At 45.5% G+C, this 22,916-nt stretch overlaps 1 protein-coding gene across 1 annotated transcript in view; it reads right to left on the reverse strand.

The window, feature by feature from the left end:
* The window catches only part of SEZ6L (seizure related 6 homolog like), a 92,763-nt gene that overhangs the window by 63,905 nt on the left and 5,942 nt on the right, over positions 1–22,916 (reverse strand). Inside the window, exons 4-8 of the mRNA XM_025399159.1 lie at positions 22,013–22,198; positions 15,389–15,554; positions 10,696–10,862; positions 9,578–9,772; positions 7,609–7,747 (exon numbers count right to left, since the gene is read on the reverse strand). Of these exons, the coding sequence (XP_025254944.1) occupies positions 7,609–7,747; positions 9,578–9,772; positions 10,696–10,862; positions 15,389–15,554; positions 22,013–22,198 (853 nt within the window). The remainder of the gene's footprint in view (positions 1–7,608; positions 7,748–9,577; positions 9,773–10,695; positions 10,863–15,388; positions 15,555–22,012; positions 22,199–22,916) is intronic.

Here is a 22,916-nt window from a genome sequence, read left to right on the forward strand (position 1 = left end):
TGCTTGTCGTGAAGATGTCTAGGATGTAAACGCTTGGGATATCCTAAGTGCTCAGCAAATATTAAATATCATGGACAGTTAAGAAGGGAGCTGTGCTTTCCTGCCTCTGGACCTTAGCACATGTTGTTCCTTTTGGCTGGAACACTGTTCCCCTCCATCTCTGCCCATCTTCTCTCTGGCTTTCAGGTCTTAGCATAGATCGGGGTTTCTCTGCTTCAACACCATTGATATTTTGGGTCAGCTCATTCTTTGTGGTGGGTATTGTCCTGTGCATTGTCGGATGCATAGCAGCATCCCTGGCCTGTCCCCAGTAGATGCTGGCGGTGCTGTCCACCCCACCCTCCAGTTGTCCCAACCAGAAGTGCCTCCAGACATTGGCAAGTGTCCCCTGGCGCAAGATAGTTCCTGGTTGAGAAAAACTGACTTAGACTTTACCGTTCTCAGAACAGCTTCTCCCTCACATTCTCAGCCAGGCTCACCTTCCCTCACTCTGGGCCCCCAGAGGGCTGTATTTCCTCTTGCTGGTGCTGTGTCAGCCTACGACATGGCTCCCCGAGGGCAGGGCTGCATCTGTTTTGCTCACTGCCAGGGCCCAGCCTCAATACCTGCTACATAGTGGATGCTCAATAAATATTTGTGGAATCGAATTAAACTTGTTCAGTGACAAAAATGACAGTCCTCACATGTCCATGATGATTAAAACTGGGACTGAATCGATTTTGATGTCACTGCAAATCCTAAGGCCCCGGGGTGACGCTGGCTGCTTGTCCTAACGCAAGTCATGACAGCTGCCTTGGGGAGGGCGATGCCCCCCTTATTGGCCCCATTCTGAGCCTGTCTGTGGTTCCATCATCACTTCCTACTTGGCTTAGTGTCCAGTGCTCAGAATATCCGGGAGAATGAAATAGGCTTCCCAAGCGCCATGGCACTTGGTCCCTGAACTCTGCCAGCATATCTCGGCATCGCTGGATTGGGGGACCTTGAAGTCCCCCTCCCGCTAGATATTCTGATTCTCAGGTCTGTGATGACACATCTTTTGACACCATAACCCTATAAAATGTTCTCTTGGGGAGTCCTCCTACTTCTGTTATTTAATACTTTACCTGATAATTTTTAGCCAAATTTATTTCTTATCAACCCAGGTTCCTTGTCATGTAACAAACCTGTATTTATTAAAAAAATGGAGGCCACGTCCCCAGAAGGTCTTTCCATATTTTTCTGACCCTCTTTCTTTCCCTCCATGTGCATCATAGCCAGCAGAACACAAATTTGGGTTCGAATTCTCCCTTTGAAGCCTCATGTCTGTATGATCGTACAAGCTATATTTATTTCATTGGCTTTTATTTATTAAGCACCTACAATGGGCCATGCACTGGTCTATATGTTAGGGTTACAGCAGTGAATAAGACAGAAAATAAGCTCCTGCTCTTCTCATGGAGGTGACGTTCCAGGTGGAGGTGGTGGGAGTTGAAGTACTTCAAGATATACTACAATGTGTAGTGCATTGGGTGGTGGCGAGGGCTCTGGAAGTGAAGCAAAGTCAGAGGATGGAGAGTTGGGGAGCAAGCTCTGCAGATATTTGAGGCAGAGCATCCCAATGGCAGAGGAGACAGCAGTGCAAAGGCCCTGAGGTATGCGTGTGGAATGCCAAGAAGGCGAATATGGTCGAATATACCATACAGAAAGGAGAAGAGAGGAATAAAGTGATGCTGGAGATGTAACCAGAGCTAGATCCTGTAGGGCCTTTTGTAAGAACACTGGCTTTACCTCCGAATAAAACAGGGAGCTATTGTAGAACTTCAAGCAGAGCATGGGTGATATGACTTAGGTTGTAACAGGATCACTCAGAGTGTTGGTTAAAAAGAGCCCAGAGCGGGCAAAAGTGGGAACGAGGATACCTCAAAGGCCATTGCAATAATCCCGGGAAGACACGGGGTGGCTTGGACCGTGGCAGTGGAGGTATCAGAACTGCTTGGACTCTGGGAAGACTTTGACTTTTGAGTAGAAGCAACAGGATTTCCTGAAGATTTGGTCACAGGGTATGGGAGAAAGAGAAAGGTCCGGTTCACAGTGAGTGTGCTGGGCTGGGGGCAGGCTCATACGGGCTTGTGAGAGCTAATGGTTAAACGTCCAGGCATTTGGAGAGCCTGTTGTCATTATGTTGTTCGCTTGAAACGGGTCATAGTGGGAGTATTTACACCGCGGAAATTGACAGATGCTACCAATCGGGGTGTGGCCCACTGTGCCCCCAACTTGCTAAAAAAGCCAGCACTCCACTGGGCCAGAATAACACCAAGGGTTCTGTTTCTGTTGTTGTTTGTTTGATTTTTTTCCCCAAGCGGCAGGTGGAATAGATCATACCTTACACATATGGGAAAGATGGGGTAAAATAGGTATAATAGATAAATAAATATCTCCCTATAAATAGATATAAGGAGGGAGAATCAGGAGTTTGACTTAGAATATGTTTAATTTGAGATGCCTCTTAGACATCCAAGTGAATTGGTGAGGAAGCAAGAGGATATAATTAAATGTAATAGTTGCACCTACTTCATGGGATTAATCCAAAGAGCAAATAATACAATTTATTTTTAACTTACACAAGGTAAAAATTAATGTTAGTAAAGACCTTGAAAATAGTAAGTGCTTCAAAACATGCATTTCTTCATTGCTGCAACGAGAAAGGAGCTTAATCCTTCAATCACCTTAATCGTTTGCAAGAGTGGCAAACTGATGGCCCTCAGCTTGGATGCAGCCAGTAGGCACTTTTTAAATTTTTTTGAAGGAGGGGATGCTATTTTTAAAAATTGAATTTATGACCGGGGGCAGTGGCTCATGCCTGTAATCCCAGCACTTTGGGAGGCGGAGGCAGGCAGATCAATTGAGGTCAGGAGTTTGAGACCAGCCTGGCCAACGTGGTGAAACCCCATCTCTATTAAAAATACAAAAATTAGCCAGGTATGGTGGCGCACACCTGTAATCCCAATGACTCGGGAGGCTGAGGCAGGAGAATCACTTGAACCCGGAAGTTGGAGGTTGCAGTGAGCTGAGACGGCACCACTGCACTCCAGCCTGGGTGACAGTGAGACTCTGTCGCAAAAAATAAAATAAAATAAAAATTGAATTTAAATGATTTTAGATAGGGTATGTACTTCCTAATTCATCACAGATCCCTCCCCTCCATATAATCTCACACCAGCTCTAAATCCTGTATTTATGTTGCCTGGCCCTTCATAATTTTGAATTTGCATCTACCCTTGATTCAAGGCAGCCCATCATTTTGCAGAGGAGGAATCTAAGGCCCAGAGAGGCTAGGTGCTGGGTCCAGGGCTGCTGAGGGCATGGAGTATCAGGGCAGGGAGGCAGGAAACTGAGGGTCCTCTCTCCTAGTCAACGCTCAATCTACGACTGCGAAAATGTTCAGAAGACTGAAAGTCTGCCCCCGCTGCAAGGGCTCCCTTGCTGATGCTAACACCAGTGGCCTGGCTTTGGGGAAGCTTTAATTGCTTGAGATTCCCAGATCGGCTGCCTCATCGCATGCATGCTTAGTGGTAGAAATAAAACCCAATCTGGTGTCAGGCTGAAGGTTAATTGAATATTTGATGCCTAGAGATGATGAAAGTAAAGATTCCCATTTTCTTGTTTCCTCCTCCAGACCTCTGGCACCAAAGGGAGATGTGGGCCCGACTTATTTAAGCAAAACCACCCATCTGGGAGGCTTCCTGTGAGGCGAGAAGAGGCGAGCCAAGCAGAAGAGGGGGGATTATAGATGACTTCATGGGGCCTAGAGCTGGGCGGGATCTTCTGCCAGAGAAGCCAAGAACTCAGGAGTTTGTCGTACCTTCTCTTGGCTGAAGACAGGTGGTTTTCCTGGTAACTTCTGGGGGAAGGAATTCATAAGCTGGAACCATAAATTTGTATTTATGGACAAGGACAAGGGGGCAACACAGAAGGCTTCCTAAGGGATGCAGGCTTAGAATAAAGTTTTCTATGTGAAGCTTCAGCTAAGAAGACCCCAGAGCTTCCCTTGGATCCATTCCCTCTGTAGCCCCTACCCACCTGCCATGCTTTGCTCCAGCCACGTTAAACTTTATGCCATTAAGTGGGTCACACTCTCTCATTTCCAGGCTTATAGATGCTTTGCAGATGCCCTTATCATGTAGGTAGGACATGCTGCTGCTACTGCTTCTTCTCCTTCTCCTTCTCCTTCTCCTTCTTCCTCTTCCCCTTCCCCTTCTCCTTCTCCTTCTCCTTCTCCTTCCTTCTCCTTCTCCTTCTCCTCCTTCTCCTCCACCTCCTTCTCCTCCTCCTTCTTGTTTTCTTTTTCTTTCTTTCTTTTTTTTTTTTTTCTGAGACAGAGTCTCGCTCTGTCACCCAGGCTGGAGTGCAGTGGCGTGATCTCGGCTTACCACAATCTCCACCTCCCAGGTTCAGGTGATTCTCTTGCCTCAGCCTCCTGAATAGCTGAGGTTACAGGTGCCCACCGCAACGCCTGGCTAAGTTTTGTATTTTTAGTAGAGGCGGGGTTTCACCATGTTGGCTGGGCTGGTCTTGAACTCCTGACCTCAAATGATCCACCCACCTCGGCCTCCCAAAGTGCTGGGATTACAAGCGTGAGCCACCATGCCTCGCCGGGGCATTCTTCTTTTCCCCCAATCACCTGCCTACCTTCTCTTTCATGGTATTATAGAAGTCACTTCTTCCTGGGAGCCCTCCTGATTTCACTCAGGTGCCCTCACCTGCCTGTCACTGCTCGTTTCACACTGCATTTACTTTCTTCCCCGCCTCACCTGCTAGGCATGCAGAGTGAGGACTGCCCTGCTTTTCTCACAACTGTATCTTCAATGCTAAGCCTGCTACTGGCACACAGTAGGTACACAGTAATTTTTTCCCTAGAGTTAAGAGAGACAACCCATTCCATTCTTTTTTTTTTTTTTTTTTTTTTTTGAGACTGAGTCTGGCTCTGTCGCCCAGGCTGGAGTGCAGTGGCCGGATCTCAGCTCACTGCAAGCTCCGCCTCCCGGGTTTACGCCATTCTCCTGCCTCAGCCTCCGGAGTAGCTGGGACCACAGGCGCCCGCCACCTCGCCCGGCTAGTTTTTTGCATTTTTTAGTAGAGACGGGGTTTCACCGTGTTAGCCAGGATGGTCTCGATCTCCTGACCTTGTGATCCGCCCGTCTCAGCCTCCCAAAGTGCTGGGATTACAGGCTTGAGCCACCGCGCCCGGCTCCCATTCCATTCTTTTTAATATGAATTTTATCACTGAAGAAACAACCATTAGAACCTTTCCAGCACATAAAATTATGCTTGCCTTATAGTAGACACTCAAACAATTTGTTTGGAATGAATGAATAAGCATCTTATTCCAGACTCTAGAAGTCAGAGAGAAATGAATGGGGGGAAGAGGATGAGGTCTATTTAATTCAATTTTAATTTTAACTTTTTTGTTAGAGACAGAGTCTTACTCTGTTGCCCAGGCTGAAGTGCAGTGGTGTGATCATGGCTCGCTGCAGCATGGAACTCCAGGGCTCAAGTAATCCTCTCACCTGAGCCTCCCAAGTAGCTGGGACTACAGGTGCCACCAAGCCTGGCTAGTTTTTTTAAATTGTTTGTAAAGATGGGGGTCTCACTATGTTGCCTAGGCTGGTCTTGAACTCCTGGCCCTAAGTGATTCTCCTACCTCAGCCTCTCAAAATGTTGAGATTACAGGTGTGAGCCACTGTGCCCAGACGAGGATGAGCTTTATTGAGGAGTGAGGCAATGGGCAAGGAACGCGAAAAATCTGCCTCCAGCAGCCACAAAGCATTGATATTCCAAGACCCCCTTACAGGAGAGAAAAACTGAGGCCCAGAGAGAGGCGAGAACAGGTGAGCCCAGCCCAAAGTCATATGTGAAGGAGGTGGAATTCTTTCTTAGATTGGCCTGACCCCAAGTCCACAAGGGGCGGCTATTCAAGCTGTGGAAGTCTCTGACTCCGCTGGAGAAGGAGGTTCTGGGACAGCCTCTGGGGACACTTTTTTTTTTTTTTTGAGACAGGGTCTTACTTTGTCACCCGGGCTGGAGTGCAGTGGCATGATCACGGCTCACTGCAGCCTCAATTTCCCAGGCTCAAGAGATCCTCCCATCTCAGCCTCCCAAGTAGCTGGTACCACAGGCGTGTGCCACCACACCCAGCTAATTATTATTTTTTGAAGAGATAGGATACCCCTATGTTGTTGGGATTGGTGTCAAACTCTTGGTCTCAAGCAGTCCTCCTGCCTCAGCCTCCCAAAATGTTGGAGTTACAGTCATGAGCCACGGCACCTAGCCTAAGGACACTCTTGCTGCATCTAAGGAACAGCCTCAAAAGCCAGTCACTAATAATTTGAAAATAATGTCTCTTTCTCTTGCAAGGTTCCTCTGCAGAGCCAGACAACCCTGAGTGCTGCTTCCCCAGCCTGCTGGGTTTCAGCACTCTCTCCTCCCCCAACCACCCTCCCGTCTGCCACCTGGGTCTGCCAGGAACTCTGTATTCTGCTTGCTCCAGACACCACCATCTGTCTTTGTCCACTTCTCACCCCCATCTCACATGGGGCAGTGGAAAGAGCATGACTGAGAAGCCACAGAAGTCTGAATTTCAGCCCTGCTACTCGCTGGCTTTCTGGGTGGCCTCCCTGCATCTCTGCTGCCTTCTCAGACAGTGGGGTTAATGACCTCCCAGGCAGGGTTCTTTGTGAGAATGACCTAAGACAGAAATGTTTAGAGCAGTCGCTTTTGCATCTGGCCCAGAGTAACTGCTTCCCTGCAAATGTCACCCTCATGGGGAGCTAGTGGGGAACATTCTGGATGGAGAATCTAATGGTTACCCCCTGTGAATATGAGAAACCCAGCCGCACAGTCAAGTAAGTCTGTTCATTAAAAACATTTTTTTTTCATTCAGCAATCATTTCCTGAACATCTACTGTGTATCAGGCTCTGTGTTAGACTGTGGAGACAGAGGGTGGTCAGCCCCAGCCCCAGCGGAGAGGACCTTCTGGTTTAGTTGAGGGAGACAAACAGGAAAATAAACAACTGTAGTCCTGTAAATGAGTGTTATAGTGCCCCCCTCTCCCTGGCCACACTGGCCATTCGGTCCTTTGAAAATGAGATGCTTGCCACAGGGCCTTTGCACATTCTGTTCATTTGGGATGCATCACTCCAACTCATCTTTTAGTTCTGAGCTTTAGTATCAGAACCTTGGGGAAGACTTTTCTGACCTTCCTCTTTATATCAAATTCCAGTTATAGAATCTCATAGCAACATTCACCTCTCCTTACATCCCTTATTGAAGTTAGAGTGTACAATTATTTGTGTATGCCCTCATTTCATATTTGTTTCCTTAGACTGAATTTCCCAAAGATAGGGACTCTCTCTCTCTCTATCTCTCTCTCTCTCTCTCTCTGTGTGTGTGTGTGTGTGTGTGTGCACTGTTGTTGTCGATCTCATTATGGGAATGCCTGTTCTCTGCACAGTCCCTGGCACATAGTAGATGCTTAGTTACTACTAGTTGAAAGAATAAAGCAGGAGCAATTTCTTTCCCAATCTCCCAAATTTTGCCAAATTAGAGGACCGCCCATTATAAACACTCACAACTGGATATCTAAGAAGATCCGTTTCTCTTCTCCCACGTGGATCTTCCAGATACAATCTTCACCTTCCACGTAGGGCTCCGGCCAGTTTGGGGACAGTACCACCCCAGCCACAGCAGAGAGCTCACCACCGCACATGGCTGTAAAAGACAGATAGGCAGGAAGGCGGACTTTAGTTGTAAAGAAGTCAGTGTGGCATAGCGGCTAACCATGTGGGCTATGAAGTCAGACAGCCGTGAATCTCTGTGTACTGTGGACAGGTGCCTTTACCTCAGGCAGCCAGCACGTGTGTGTGTGTGTGTGTGTGTGTGTGTGTGTGTGTGTGTGTGTGTGTAATGATTAAATGAGAGCTGGCCAGCTGCCTGCCCTGCAGCTGACAGTTGGTAAAAGTTGGGCTAAGGAGTGCTATTGCTCTTTCAAGACCAAGGATGGAGCTCAGTGGTCAGAATGACTCCTCAACAGCCTCTGCTCTTTTGCAGGGTGAGTAGTGGCTAAGAGACCACTCACTCAAGTTAGGTGGTCCCAGGGTTCCAATCTTGTCTCTGCTGCTAACAATCTGTAAGAGGAGGTATGTAATTTCCCAGAGCCTCAGCTCCCTTTCTCTATAAAATGGGGGCAATACCACTGCCAGCCTCATTGGGTGATTTTGAGGCTTAAGCTCATGAATGTCAAACATGCTGCACAGCGCCTGGCACGTGGTAGCTGCTCGATAATTTAGATAATGTTGCTATGACAGGTCCCGGACCTGAACTGGAAGCAGAGATGTGACTGCGGCAGGTGCCCTTTAAATTCCACTCTGTGTTTACCGCTTTGGAAAGTTCTCAACATGGCAGAGGCCAAAGCACCAATAAATTCCGCTCTGTTAAACCGGCACATCTAATATAGGGATCAATTCCTCACCATGGCAAGGCTGTGATTTCACGCCAACTGCCATTGAGGCGGTGGCTGCCAAGAGTGAGGGCACCCTTCATTACTCCACGTGCTACCAGGAGACCCAGGCTCAGGGTGGCTCAGCGGCCTTGAATATGGGGAAATGGGCCGGGCGCGATGCTCATGCCTGTAATCCCAGCACTTTGGGAGGCCAAGGCAGGTGGATCACCTGAGGTCAGGAGTTCAAGACCAGCCTGGCTAATATGGTGAAACTCTGTCTCTACTAAAAATACAGAATTAGCCGGGCGTTGTGGCCCATGCCTGTAACCCCAGCTACTCAGGAGGCTGAGACAGGAGAATTGCTTGAACCCGGGAGGCAGAGGCTGCAGTGAGCCAAACGAGTCTCCATCTCAACAATGCCAAAAAGAATATGGGGAAACTGGCAGGACAGTCCACTGGAGCCTGTGTAGATGAGGGTTCTCTGCAGCCAACACTGTCCAGTGGGGCTCAGAGCACAGTACTCTGAGAGCAGAGAGACCTGAGTTCCATTCCTGTCCCTGCCAATTCCCCTCAGTGTCTTCTTAAACAGGTCACTTCATAGCATTAGTTTTCTCACCTGCAAATAGGGCTGATAGAATCTACTTTATAAGGCTATGGTGAGGTTGAAATCAGATAATGCACATACACCCTTAGCAAAGCACTGGTAGCATAATTATTACACACCAATTAAGAACTATTATTATTCTTATTAATGAGATTCAGGGCTGCCCTGGGTTGTTGCATGGGTTGTGCACTGCACAAGCATGCATAGCAGAGGGAGTATTTACGAGCTGAAATCCATGCAGTATTCAGCTCACCAAGCTGTGCACTATGGGACCTATGCCCGGAGGAAGGCGCACCTTTTAAAATTTACCCATTTTGTAATTTTCTCAAGACCTGCACCAACCCTGAACCAAAGGACAGTGAACCCTGGAAAGGGTTCTAATCCTAAAATTGGTATGAAAACCGGGGACAGGCCTCTAAGCTGGGGCCTTGGTCTTCTCATCCGAAGGGTGGAGGTCCCTGGGGTGCCATGGGAAGAGTGTCGTGGGTCCGCTCACCTCTGCAGAGGGGCTCCGTGTCATTCCAGTATGGGTCCCGCACATTGATGCATTCGATGATGGCTGGGCCCTGCTCCAGGGAGTGGCCGGGGTCGCAGGTGAACTCCACTATAGTCCCAATGTTATAGGTCGGGTCGGATGTAGTGAAGTTCCCATTCTGGATGTAGGGCTCGTAGCAGTGGCCTTTCTCAAACGCTGAGGAAGGGAAACAAAGAGAGGCAGGAGTTCAGATGAGGCAGGGACTACCCCATGGTGCTGTATTTCAGAAGATGGGTCTCCTGTGCTGTTTAGAAAAGCCCCAAAGAAAACAAGTACCAAATCACATGTCCTGGTTCCAGACGATGTGCTGAGAACCCTGGGGCCACCCAGTTGACTCCCTGGGGCCTCATTTAAACAAATCTAAAATAGAAATAAGAATCTCTGTCTTCTCCACCCTGTGGAGTTGTTGTGTTTTAATACCTTTCCACGTCCTATTCCACAGAAGGATCTTCAGAGCCCTGATTTTTTTTGCCACTGGAAACTGTAGGGTTGTCTATGATAAAAACCAACTTTTCTTGGCAAAGCCAGAACAGAAGGTCCTCCAACATACATGAAATGCCCAGCGAATCCCTTCTTCAAGAGTCAGGGTCTCAGCAGGAGGGGCTCTTGCTAAGTTCTTCTTGGAAGAAGAAGTGGCTGAATTATAAGAGGTCTACTAGGTGGAGTGGAGCAGAGCTTAAGGGCTCCCCAGTATAGGATGGACAGAGATCTTAACTCCATCCTTGTTCACTGGTGGTCTTGGGCAGGTCACCCAAGTTTCTTAAACCTCCGTTTCCTCACCGAAAATCAGATAGAATAACAGTTCTAATGTTTCAGTGTGATGAGGATCAAACATGATGCAGAAGCTGAAATCCAAGGAGACAATGCACAGAAGGCACTGAGCACGTAGTAAGTGCACAGCTAATGGTAGGCATTATTATTAACGAAACCAAGAGCCTGTCTTTGGAAACCAAAGGATCCACATGGCCACGGGATTTCCCACATCCTTCGCAGCCCAGATTTCTATCTCCCCATGCTTTCCCTGCTCCCAGGCTACTCCCAGCCCCACAAGAGAAGGGGAAGCCCCCAGGGACCCTCACCCTCAAATCGGATGTTGAAGGTGGAGGCTGCTCGGGCCTGGTCGGACGTGAACTCGATACGGATGGTGTCGCCCTCGCTCAGCAGGCCCTCAAAAGGGACACTCTCAGTTTGAAGGGAGTCGTAGAGAAGAGCTGACTTGTTGGTCTGCCCGCTGTGAACCGTCATCCTGGTAGTGGGAGCAGAGAGACAGAGGGACACTGACAGATTTTCCTGGGTCACTGACATGGCAGAGGAAGGGGTGTGCTATGACTGCCACCTCTGGAGCCTCATTACCTGATCCCAAACCTAACTCTCCCTCTTTATTTTTTTTCTTTCTTTTTGATGGAGTTTCACTCTTGTTGCCCAGCCTGGAGTTCAATGGTGCGATCTTGGCTCACTGCAACCTCTGCCTCCCACGTTCAAGCGATTCTCCTGTCTCAGCCTCCCGAGTAGCTGGGATTACAGATGTGCCCCACCATACCCAGCAAATTTTTGTATTTTTAGTAGAGACAGGGTTTCACCATGTTGGCCAGGCTGGTCTCGAACTTCTGACCTCAGGTGATCCACCTGCTTTAGCCTCCCAAAGTGCTTACAGGAGTGAGCCACCGTGCCCAGTCCTGACTTTGCCTCTTATGTGCTCAGACAAGTGTCATCTTATCAAACCCGTTTCCTCTTCTGTACAATGGGACTAAATGCATGTCCTGGCTTCCTTATGATTTATTCTGAGGTTGTAGGGAGAGTAATGTATATGATGTAATAAACCAAACGATGAACTAATGAATTGATGTTGACTATTATTATTAATTGAGAAGTTGGAATTAATGGACTAATCTCATTGCCGAAAGGGTGGCTTATGTAGTCAGGCAGACCTGGGTGTAAGTCCTGACTCCGTCACTTCTGACCTGTGTCACTTTGCACAAGAACACTTCACCTCTCTGAGTTTCTGTTTTCTCATCTGTAAAATGGGTACAATTGCACCTATATCAGAGTGTGGGGCGCAGTGGCTCATGTCTATAATCCCAGCACTTTGGGAGGCCAAGGTGGGTGGATCATGTGAGGTCAGGGGTTAGATACCAGCCTGGCCAACATCATGACACTCCGTCTCTACTAAAAATACAAAAATTAGTCAGGTATGGTGGCGTGTGCCTGTAGTCCCTGCTACTCTGGAGGCTGAGGCAGGAGAATCGCTTGAACCTGGAAGCCAGAGAGCGCAGTGAGCTGAGATTGAGCCACTGCACTCCAGCTTGGGTGACAGAGCAAGATTCAGTCTAAAAAAAAAAAAAAAAAAAAAAAAAAAAAAAAAAAAAAAAATTAACAGGGCACAGTAGGTAAGTTTTCTTTATTAAGCATTTGACCCCCGCCAGGCTCTGTCTCTGATCCCTGTTTTCTAAGAGCACTGTGTGGGAAGTCAGGAGTCATAATTCTTGTTTCCCAATTCCCCATCTGGATTAACATTAAGTCTTAAAACATCTTTCAGCCTCAGTGTCCTCAACTGTGAAAGGAGGGACCTGACCATAGTGTCGTTCTGACCTATCTTACAGGTGGGCTTTGAGAATATTTCAAAATAAAAAGTGCCCTGAAAAATAAAATGTGTTAAACAAAATGTTGGGTATTTATTTTTATTGTTATTAAAGCTATTTGAACTTGTATCCTTGCCAGCCTTGGTTTTTTAAAGAAATTATGCAAAAGTGGTGAAGAAAACAGTATACAAATTAGATAAGTTTCTTTTATGGAGTCATAAACACACATTTTTAAGCCTTTGAGGTTTTTACTGACTCATAAAAATAGTTTATTTTATGTTGCCCAGATGAATTTCTAATGTCACTAAGATGTATAAATGTTGGAGCCACAGTTGGTTTCTTTCGCTATATGTCCAGTATGGCTGAGGCAAGGATGGGGGCTGTGGTGAAGTCCAGGACGCATCCCAGGAGTGGGAAGGGGCGTTGACATAGTCTTCTGATTCCTGATGACTCTGTGGTATCTTAGGGACTGTGTGTTGCGACACCTCTTTCAAAGAACAGGAGCCTTTGGCAAAGAGGGTTTCTCTGGAGGAAAGCTTCAAGATCTCAAAATCTCTATAGACTATTAATCTTTTAAAACCAGCAATTTTCTAACCATATTTTCTAGAACGTCTGCATTAGTAATGTATTTTCTCTCAAATTCTTATGTAGTCTATGGTCAAATGGATTTGCAAAATGCTGAATTAAATAAAAATTAAATTTTTTTCTTCCTGCGGGTCTTAACAGTACCTTTGTTAACTAGTACATATTAGGACCTTTCAAGGCAAGGATAGGGTGGGCACAGTGTCTTCCAAACATGCTTGACTATAGAACTCACTTTTTATGGGGCATGTTATGGGACGAGTTTAGAAAGAGCTCATTTGGAGGAAAATCATCTTAAAATCTTTATTCATGTCCCTCCTCTACTAAAAAGCCTTCCATGGCTCTCTATTGCCTGTAAAAGTAGCCTGGCATTCAAAGTCCTTGAGGATATAATCCCAGTCTACATTCCCAGCTCTCTTTCCTCCTGTTCCCGTGAGAACTTCTGCTGCAGCTCCCCAACAAATTTACTAATTCTTTCCTCTACATCTTCGTGCTCATCCCCCAATTCTCCATGCCTGGAATACTCCTCCTTCTGTATTTTTTGTATCTATTATCCAATCTCCTTCCATTTTGACTTTAGGTCAAAGTCTTATTTCTTTTGTAGAGTCCTATCTAGGTCTGAGTTCTTGCAACTGACATATTGCGGTATTTTAGCCGTTTCCCCTCAATAAAGTACATGGGACAGACATAATTGATTTCTCTTTTCTTCTTGGCCCAGAGAGTAGTGTCTTCATCGTTTTTTTGTGTGTGTTGACCTTAAACCTTGATGAACTCTACAAACTTCTCTTCCTACTGATACACTTGAAAGCTGGTTTTTTTTCCTGGTGTGTGTCAGCTCATACAGATCTTTGCAGGACCCCAGAGAAACTGCTAGTGACTAGTACCAGTGGGGGGCCCACTTGTCAGGATTTAAACAACTTGCAAAAAATACTCATTTTGACGCATTCTTTTGTCTCTGCTAATTCTTGTTGTCTAGTATAAACTTAAGCTTGGCTCATCTCAAGCACCCCTCAGAAGAGGCAGATCTGAGGTCTAAGATTTGGAAATGGTCCTTCACCAAGGGTTCCCATGCCTGGATTTTCAGAGTCTCCAGAAGAAAGGATAGGGAATCTTATTTTTAAAGAGTTCCCCAGGTTATTATTCTGGTGCTGCTGAAAAACCATGTTTAGGAGCCCCTGCTTGATACCTTACACTTTAAAGAAGCAATTTATCGATATACAGTTGTTCTGGATAAAGCTGAACTGCCTAGACGGAAGTGGACTCAAGAGGCATGGGAAAATTATTCAGTTGTCTTTTTGTTTTTTTTAAAAAAGTCTTTCCAACCTAAAGACCTGATAGTCTAGGTTTGACCCATCAAAGAAGCCAAAACACTAGAATTCTTAGATCAAAAATTCTAAGGTGGGGGCATTCTGGAAGTGCAATAAACACTGCTAGTGCCCTACCCTCTCCTACCCCTCAGGAGTCAACTGCTCCCACATTTTCTGCTGGCCTCCAACCACAAATCTCTGAGAATCAGTCAACTCAACCAGCTCAAAGGGTGGCAGCTGATGTTGGGGATAGTTAGTGCTCCTCATCGCATCTCTCATCCAGTGATGAATGGGAGCTGGTGCATAAATACCCCAGCTCCCTCACTCTTCCAACAGGTCCACTCTGAGGTATGCTCAACACAGTTGCCCAGAGGTCTCCAGTGGACAGAATCCCAATTTTCCCAGCCGTCACCTGATTATTTGTGCAACTAGTATTCACAATCTCACTTTCCCATGCACCTCCTAGTGCTTAGTAGGATCAGCTCCCCAGTAAACTACTTCCTCTCACATCCTTATCACCATGTTTGATTCCAAGGAAACCCAATTCACGACAGCAAGTCAAAATAGCTAAAGTCCTAGTTTTCTAGACTATCTTAGAATAAGATCGCAGAATAATCCAGAATATTCTAGAACAAGACCCCATAATATTCTAGAATAAGACCCCAGAATATCCCAGAATAAGATCCCAGAATATTTCAGAACATTCTGGAATAAGACCCCAGAATTTCTAGAATAAGATCCCCAAATATTTTAGAATAAGATCCCAGAATACTAAAGTTGTATAATGCTGGATTCTGTGCATATTATTAAGAGTCTACAGACACACTCTTGCTTAGATACTGCCTGGTAACTTCTCTCTAGTTCTTTCATGTGCATACGTCTAGTTTTTCCTTCTCAATTTCCTATCATGCCAGAAACTAATATTTTCTACTTCTTTCCTATTCTCTATGGAGCCTAATATATGGCTGGGTACTGAGCAGATGATCAATACGTACTCCCTTTTTGTTCAACTGCAAAAAGGGGTGTGCAAGAGAAAGAATAGGGCAGTTCCCTTTTTGCCTCTTCCCCTAGCCTGCTGTATGAGCTGGGACAGGTCCCTTTCCTTCTGCATGCCCCGGTTTCCTTATCTGTAAAAGGAAGACATTGAAGCTGATGGTGTCTAAGATATTTGCCATCCACCCCAGCTCTTCTTTTCTTGAATTCCATGAGTCAAAACTTCAGCCATTTCAAGACTCCAAGTCCCCAAGTCATGTTCTAATATTCTGGGAGGAAACGGAGTTGGGTGTGGACCTTCAGAGCTTTACCTGTCCTTGTCATGCAGCGACAGCCTCTCAAAGTGCAGGTGCAGCTTCTGGCCCTCTGGAGCTTCAATCGTCCAGACGCAGAATTGGCTCCCATTGGTGTTTCCAGGGTAGCTTGGGGAGAGGACGCGGCCGATGGTGGCATTGTGCACTGTCCCTCCACAAGGAGCTGGATCCAGAAAGTGGTGGGTGGGCAATGTGAGAGAGCAGAGAGAGGGAGAGAGAGAGAGGAGAGAGACAGAGAGAGAAATGAGAGAGAGAGAGAGAGAGAGAGAAGGAAGTGAGTGTTTCACTCTCCGCTGATCCCCACCGCTGCCCCTTGCCTAGGGTGAAACATCAGAGACCTGGAGCGGGAGGAAACAGGGCACGGAGAGAAAGCTTGGAAGGGAATTGTCCTCCTGGGAGGAAATCCTCCTGTTTGACAGGAGATTTCACTCTACAATTGGAACCATCAACATGTGTATTTCATGGTAGGGAATGACTGCTATTTAATGACAGTTCTATGGTGCTGGCTGTGCCCTGACTTTTAATCACAAAATGGCAATCAAGAAGGATATAAACAGGCAGTTCACAAAAGAAGAAATATATTTCTAGTACTCAGTAAGCACGAAAAAATTCAGCCTCACTAATAAAAAATGAAATGCAAATCTAAACTGTATTCTACTTTCATCCACCTAATTGATCAAGATAAAAAGCAGCCATAAAATCTGGAGATGGTAAGGGTGATGGGAAAGGCTCACTCTCATCGTAACTGGTTAGAATGCAAACTGTTATGACCTTTCAGGATGGTGATTTAGTGAAAAGCCTAGAAAACATGCTCAAACACTTTGACCTGGCAAATATGGTTCTGGATAATTATAATAAAAAAAGATTTACGGATTTGCACCAAGAGTTAGGAATGAGGATATCTTGTTTCTAAGAATGAAAAATAACAACAACAACAAAAAAACAAGATGAATGTCCACTCACAGATGTTTAGTGAAATACATCATGTGCCACATAACAGTATTTCAATTTACAACAGAGCGCATATATGACAGTGGTCCTGTAAGATTTTAATATTATATTTTTATTGTATCTTTTCTATGTTTAGATAAACAAATACCATTGTGTTACAAAGTATTCAGCACAGTAACATGCTGTACAGGTTAGTAGCTGAGAAGCAATAGGCTGTACCATATAGCCTAGGTGTGTAGTAGGCTATACCATCAAGGTTCATGTACATACACTCTATGATGTTGACGCAATGATGACGTCACCTGGAGATGCATTTCCTAGAACACATCCCCATCGTTAAGTAATGCATAACTGTAAATACACTCCAGCCATTCAGAAATTAAATAACATGTTCTCAAAGAATACTTCAGCATATAGGAAGATGCTGCTTTTTAAGTGAAAAAAAAAAAACAGTTAGAAAATAGTGTGCCATACCTATTTTAATGAGCTATTTGCAAGGATCTATTGAGACCATGAATATAAAAGTGATTTGTTCCTATTTCTTACGCTTCACTATTTCTTGAAAAATTTCTTACCAGAATCATCTATTACTTTTATCATAAAAATCTAATAAAAATATTAAAAAGTGATGTGTGCACTGGAAAGAACACTTTCCAGTTCACAAGCAAGAAGGTGTTCTTATTTGTACTCTAATTCTTAGGAAATATTTGGTTCTGAGGAAATTGTTTTCTCATGTACTATTTGGGAGAGCAGTTTTGAATTTTCTTTTCTCTTTTTTTGAGACTTTTCTTTTCTTTTTTTTTGAAACAAAGTCCTGCTCTGTCGCTGAGGCTGGAGTGCAGTGGCATGATCTCGGCTCACAGCAACCTCCGCCTCCCGGGTTCAAGTGATTCTCCTGCCTCAGCCTCCTGAGTAGCTGGGATTACAGGTGCCCACCACCACGCCGGGCTAATTTTTGTATTTTCAGTAGAGATGGGGTTTCACCATCTTGGCCAGGCTGGTCTCAAACCCTTGACCTCGTAATCCACCTGCCTTGGCCTCCCAAAATGCCAGGATTACAGGCGTAAGCCACTGCACTCGGCCAGTTTTGAATTTTCTAAGGAGAGCTGGTGGGCAGCAGACACCTCTCACCAACTGTTGCAGGCAGTCCAGGAGGAAGGGATGTGAAGTATAGCCCAGGGTTATGATTGGGTAAAGTCCTACACCAAGACCAGGGTTTCACTGGGAGCCATTTCTATCTTTTAGGAGGATCAAAGGAGCTTGAAAAATATTTCCTTCCCAAGCACAGAACCCTTGGTTCCCCCTTCCTTTTCAGAGAAATAGGAGAGGAAGCAAAAGTGGGACAGGTTATTTGGAACCATCTCACAGATGGCTAAGGTGTTTGTAGGTTCCACAAAAGCTGGGACACTTTTTGTTTGCTTGCTTTCATCATACTACCAGCAACCAGAAGAGCTCCTGGTATGTAGAATGTGGTCAGTAAATATTTATTGAGTAACAACCATTAATTTTGCAAAATAGGAAAAAAGAAGTTCAAGGTGTTACGCCACTTCCTCAAGGACATACACATAATAAGTGGAGCAGTTGAGATTCAAGCTCAGGCTGCCTCACTCCATTATCTCTTACTGAAGTCGCTACTCCGCTGTCTGTCTTATTTATGATAACCTGTTAATCCAGAAAGGTACATGGAATATAGTGGGTGCTTTATAAAATGTTTCTTGAATGAAAGAATGAATATTTTTTCCTTTTTGTATCTCTAGTATCAGCTCAAAGCTTGATACATAGCAGGTACCCATTAAATGTTTGTTGAATGACAGTATGACTGAATGGGGCTTGTAGTAGCAGAGAAGGGTGGATAATTCTTCTCTCCGCTCCAGACTGTGTTGTGACCTACAGCAAAGACATTGCCAAGAAGCTCCATACTTCTTTCAGGACCACAGACAGAAAACTAGATTCATTTCTCTCTCCAGGCTGCCCTTCTGTCCTAGAGGAGAGGTTGTCCTGTGAAATAAGCCAGCCCTAGGTTCAAACCTTGCCAGTTAGCTGCTGTGGATCTAAGACAAGTCACTTGAGTTTACCCACTGTAAAATGGTGATAAGTCCACCCTCCTTATAGGACAGTAGTGAGAAATCAATGAAATGATGGGTACGGGGAGCTTAGTGCCATTCCTGGCACAGAGTGGGCACTCAAAGCATAGCCAGCTCTATTGCCCTGTGGTTCAGGAGCTGAGTGATGGAGGACACTGTCCCTGGTGGGGGGCTCTGGCCATCTGTCCTCCCAAGCCGTTGATCGTTTGCAGCTTCTCTGCTTCCCTTCTTTGCCTGATTAAGCCGACTGATGGCTCTGTTTGGCTTCAATTTGCCAGCCGTGCCTTCCCATCCATCTTTCTTAGTACAAATTGAAGCTTAATTCCTCCCTGATTTCACACATAGATAAAAATTAATGTGAGAGAGGCATGGAAACCAACTGCCCTATGGTTTGGATTTTTATCTTTGTTTAAAAAAAAGAAAGAAAAATTCTGGAGGGCCTTGGGGGAACAATACTGTAACAATTAAATCTCGGAATTCATCATTAACTCTCATTTGCTTTTTGAGCTCCACTTGGCTATGAATAACTGCAGGGTGGGAATTATGTTTTATTATTTCCAATATTGTCTTCACACACGGCTCCTAGCCTGGCACATAGTAGGTGGCAGGGCAACCTATGCTGTCTCAACCACCATCAGGACTTTCGAGAATTCTGAAAGGGTTTTGTTCTCTTGAGAGCTGAAGATGACCAAGGCTGTGCCTACTGGTGCAGGGATAGTGTGGTACAGACCAGTGCTTCTCCAGGTGTAATGTGCACATGAGTCACCCAAGGGACATGTTAAAGTGAACATTTTGATTCATTTGGTTTTGCATGGAGCTCAGGATTATGCATTTCTAATAATTTTGCTAGTCTGAGGAGCACACTTTGAGTAAGGAAGCTGTAAGGGGAAGAGCTCAGGAGAGAAGGGTTCTGGACTAAGTTCTGCCACTTCAAGTATGTTACTTCATCTCTCTAAGCCTCATTCTCTTTTCCTATGAAAGTGGTAATCTTATCTCCCTGAGTTCAAGTGAAATAGTAGATATTGTCCATCTTGATTTCCATGGATGCACTCTGACCACCCTCAATCATTTTTGCCAAATAGAAGTCAGAATGATCACCCTTATGCTTACATTTTTCCAGATATCTCCTGCCTAGTCCACCTGTCTTCTCAAGACCTTGAGCAGTACAGTTTCTGACCACTGCCCCAGCCTCCTGTCCTGATATTTTCTCTGCACTTTAGCCAGATTGATCTTATGTATTTATTTGCTCTCTCAAACTCTTTGAGTTCCTTCCCACCTCTGAACCTTAGCATATGCTAGTGCATCTGCCTGGAATGATTCCTCCCCCCCACCATTTTCCACCCTCGGTCTATTTCCTACTCAACTTCCAAATCTTGGAGTGTCATCAGGTAATCCTTCCTTGACCCTTCGCTCATCACTGTCCTCCTCCCAGGTGAGGTCCTCTATCACATCTTCTTCCTGCACACGTTTTCTCCATTGCAACGCCTCTCACAATCACTGGTGTCTTCTCTGTCCTCACTCGGCATCATTCCACCCTGTGAATTTCTTTCCTGGTCCTTAACACAATCTGTTACCAGCATGTTTGCATCCTTGTTTACTCGTTTACACACTACAGCCTCACCTTGACTAGAAACTGTGACAGCAGGAACTGGGTCAGGGTTCCTGCAATAGCTCTAGCAACAGGTGCAATGCCTACCACACAGTGAGTGCTCAGTGGATGTTTGTTGAATGAGTACATAGATAGGAAAGCCTCTGAATGACAAACAATGCCCAACAGGTGCTTAAAATTCCATCTGTCCTTGAAGTCTCAGATTCTATCAGCTGGCTCAGCAGGCCTACTTCTCTTTACTAGAGGGCATCAGACTGCCTCAGCAGCCTACCTTCAACAATTTCTGGGCTGGGCGTGGTGGCTCACGCCTGTAATCCCAGCACTTTGGGAGGCCGAGGTGGGTGGATCACGAGGTCAGGAGATTGAGAGCACCCTGGCTAACACAGTGAAACCCCATCTCTAGTAAAAATACAAACAATTAGCCGGGCGTGGTGGTGGGTGCCTGTAGTCCCACCTGCTTGGGAGGCAGGAGAATGGGGTGAACCCGGGAGGCGGAGCTTGCAGTGAGCGGAGATCATGCCACTGCACTGCAGCCTGGGCTACAGAGAGAGACTCCATCTCAAATTAAAAAAAAAAAAAAAAAAAAACCACCACCACAACAAACAAACAAACAAAATTTCTGTGTGGTGACTGAGTAAGTGACTTCATCTCCATGAGCCTCATCTGTAAAATGGGGATAATGGCTCCCATCCTATGGGATTGCTGTGATGTGAGGATTAAATGCAGCTGCTGGCATGGTGCACAACACACATTGGCTGGGCTTGAAAAATGGCAGTAGTTACACTCAAAGCACACGAAAGAAAGAAAAAATTATTTAATTTTTTATGTAAAAGCTTTGTGCATCAAATAACACTGTTAAGAAATGAAAAGACAACCCATGAAATGGGAGAAAATATTTGCAAACCACTGATAAGAGTCTAGTGATCAGAATATATAATGAATGCTTACAACTCAACAACAAAAAGACAAACAACCCGATAAAAAATGGGCAAAGGACTTGACTAGACATTTCCCCCAAGAAGATCTACAAATGGCCAACACACACGTGAAAAGATGCTTGATGTCATTAATCATCAGGGAAATGGAAATTAACACCATGAGATCCCTTCATACCCATAAGGATGGCTATAATAAAAACAATGACGTGGAAAATAACATGTGTGGGCAAGGATGTGGAGAAACTGGTACCCTCACATTGCTGGGGGGAAGTAAAATGGTGCAGCTGCTGTGGAAAATCATTTGATGGTTCCTCAAAACGTTATCCGTACAATGACCATAAGACCCAGCAATCCCACTCTCAAGTATATATCTAAGAGAAATGAAAACCATATGCACACAAAAAACTTGCGCACAAGTATTCATAGCAGCATTGTTCCTAATAGCTGAAAAGTAGAAACAACTCAAATGTCTACTAATGAATAAACAGATTGACAAAATGTGGCACATCCATACAATGGAATATTATTCAGCCATAAAAAGAAATGAAGTACTGATACATGCTACAACATGCATGAACCTTGAAAACACAGTGCTAAGTGCTAAGTGAAAGAAGTCAGACATAAAAGTCACATATTATATGATTCCATTTACATAAAATACCCACAGTAGAGAAACCCACGGAGACAGAATGCAGATGGATGGTTGCCGGGGAGTGTGGGGAGGAAGGAGGGGTGGGGAGTGACTGCTTTCAGTACAGTGTTTCCATTTGGGGCGTTAAAGATGTTTCAGAGCTAGATAGTAGTGATGGTTGCACAGTAGTGTGAACATACTAAAATGTCTCCAGTGTTAAATTTCATATTATGTGTATTTTGCTCCAATACAAAAAACTAAATAAATAGCAATAGTCATCTATATTTGGAGCAGTTTCTTCCCCTTGGCTGAAAGCCATTCCCTGAGGTCACTCTTGATGTTCTACAGGTTGGTCTTTCCCCTCTTAGCTGGACCATCAGGTTTGGTCCGGCTGAGACTGGAGCATACCTGAGCAGATGGGCTCCTGGCTGCTCCAGTGCGGCTTGGAGGCATTGATGCACGTCAGCATCTTAGCGCCCTGGAGCTCATAGCCCAGGTGGCAGTGGAAGTGGGCCACCCCACCTGAGTGCAGGTCCATCACCGTGACATCCCCAGAGTCAGGCCGGCGGGGAAAGTTGCAGCTCAGCATGAAGGCTGGGAAGAAATGCAGAGGCAGACTCAGTCACTACTCGGAGCGGGAGATCAAGAACCTGACCCACATCCCGGGAGCCAATTTGTGCTGGGGAGAGAAGATGAGGCCCCTGGGGACTCCAGAGCTCCAGAGAACGCTATTTTTGTGACTCTCTTTGATCATATCGTGCTGAAGCTGCCAGGTTAGCACTTTCTTGGGGCTTAAAAATTGCCACCTTGCCTAACCAGAGACAGCGGGTTTGGGATGAAAAACGAGTTTCCATACCTCCTTTGAGCCTATCTCTATCTATGTGGACACAAAATGGCCTTCTCTCTGGGACTGGGAGGGGCAAGACCACCCAGGAAGTTTAGTCCTGCCTGCATGCACATCTTGGGTGCTTGTTAAAAATGCAGATGCTTGAACCAGGTCTTTGGGAAATGCCCAAGGATATGAAAGCTTGAGAACTACTGGCCTGTGAGACAAGAGCTTGGGCTTTGGAGGGAAAACCAATGTTAGTTTACATTCTTACTCTATCAATTACAAACGATGTCACCTTGAGACAAGGACTCAGTGCCTCCACCTTACAGGTGGTGGAGGGGATTAAATGAGATAACACAGAGAAAAAGCCTCCTTCGAAGTCAGTAGATGGGGGTAGTAAAAGGGTACATGGGGCCATATTGAATTCCTCAGTTTTCACAAGAGGATGTCAAATTCATCCTAGCTTCTTCACCCTAGACCATA

Source organism: Theropithecus gelada, chromosome 10 (genome assembly GCF_003255815.1).
Source record: "Theropithecus gelada isolate Dixy chromosome 10, Tgel_1.0, whole genome shotgun sequence".
NCBI classification, from domain to species: domain Eukaryota; kingdom Metazoa; phylum Chordata; class Mammalia; order Primates; family Cercopithecidae; genus Theropithecus; species Theropithecus gelada.